General features: G+C 37.0%; 1 protein-coding gene across 1 annotated transcript in view; it reads left to right on the plus strand.

The window, feature by feature from the left end:
- The window catches only part of LOC109724408 (protein LURP-one-related 8-like), a 1,590-nt gene extending 1,230 nt beyond the window's left edge, over positions 1-360 (plus strand). Inside the window, exon 3 of the mRNA XM_020253228.1 lies at positions 1-360. Within this exon, the coding sequence (XP_020108817.1) occupies positions 1-190 (190 nt within the window). The 3' untranslated portion in view covers positions 191-360.

Below are 1,136 nucleotides of genomic sequence, written 5' to 3' on the forward strand. Positions count from 1 at the left end.
CGGCGCGCGGCGTCGGCTCGCCGTTCTCCGCAGCAAAGAAGCTGCGGTGGGCGGCGCTGCCTCCTTCGGCTTTGACGTGTTTCGGCTCGTCGTCGAGCCCGGATTCGACGCCGCCGTCGCCATGGCCATCGTCATACTTCTCGAGCAGATGTTCGGATCTCGGAACTCATTATTTCTCATCAAGGGCTAATAAAAAGAGAAGATCATCGATCGAGGAAGCCAACAACAACAACAACAACAACAAAAAAGTTAATTTGATGGTGTAAGTTGTAAATTGTAAATTTGTAATCTTGTTTTGTTAGGATTGTTTACCTGCTTAATTTGGCGTCCAACTACCGTGTGATGGGATGAGATGAAGAAGAAAAAAGTAAAAAAAAAAAAAAAAAAAAAAAANTATATATATATATATATATATATATGTATATGAGTCCAGCTATGGTGCTTGTAAAAGCACACCAAGCACTTGGTGCTTGTAAGTTTTTTTACCGTCAGATCTACTCCTCAGATCATTTTCAACTATTAGATTATACTATTCAACCAACCACCCACTCAACCCTAGAGGGCCCACATCGTCCTAACCGCATATCTCTTAATCCAATGGCTAAAAATCTAAAAGCACCAATAACTTGGTACTTTTAAAAGCATAGGAGCTCAATTCTATATATATATATATAGTCCGGCTGGTACAATATCGGTAGCACGGAGGCCTCCGTGCTACCAAGTTGTTTTCGATGATGCAGCTTCTAAATCGACGATCGGCTCCGTTAGACTTGATCTACACTATTGAAAGTATTTAGAAACTAAATTTCATAATTTTTCGGTATCATTTACCTATCAAACAAGTAGTTTAAACATGAACGGCTGAAAATAAAAATCTCATAAAAAATGATGATAGAAGACTTGAATTTAAGATCAGAGGTACTGATCTTACTCTAAATAGTAAAAAGAATTTTCTATAAAAATTTCATCTAATTTGGATTGTTTTACACCGTTAAATTCACAAACGCATCACATCTACTATTAAAATTATCAATTTTGAGACATTTTGATCACTAGCCAAATGATGTCGAAAAATTATGAAATTTAATTTCCAAATACTTTTAATAGTGTAGATCAAGTTTAATGGAGCCGATCGT

Source organism: Ananas comosus, linkage group 18 (genome assembly GCF_001540865.1).
Source record: "Ananas comosus cultivar F153 linkage group 18, ASM154086v1, whole genome shotgun sequence".
Taxonomy (NCBI): Eukaryota; Viridiplantae; Streptophyta; class Magnoliopsida; order Poales; family Bromeliaceae; genus Ananas; species Ananas comosus.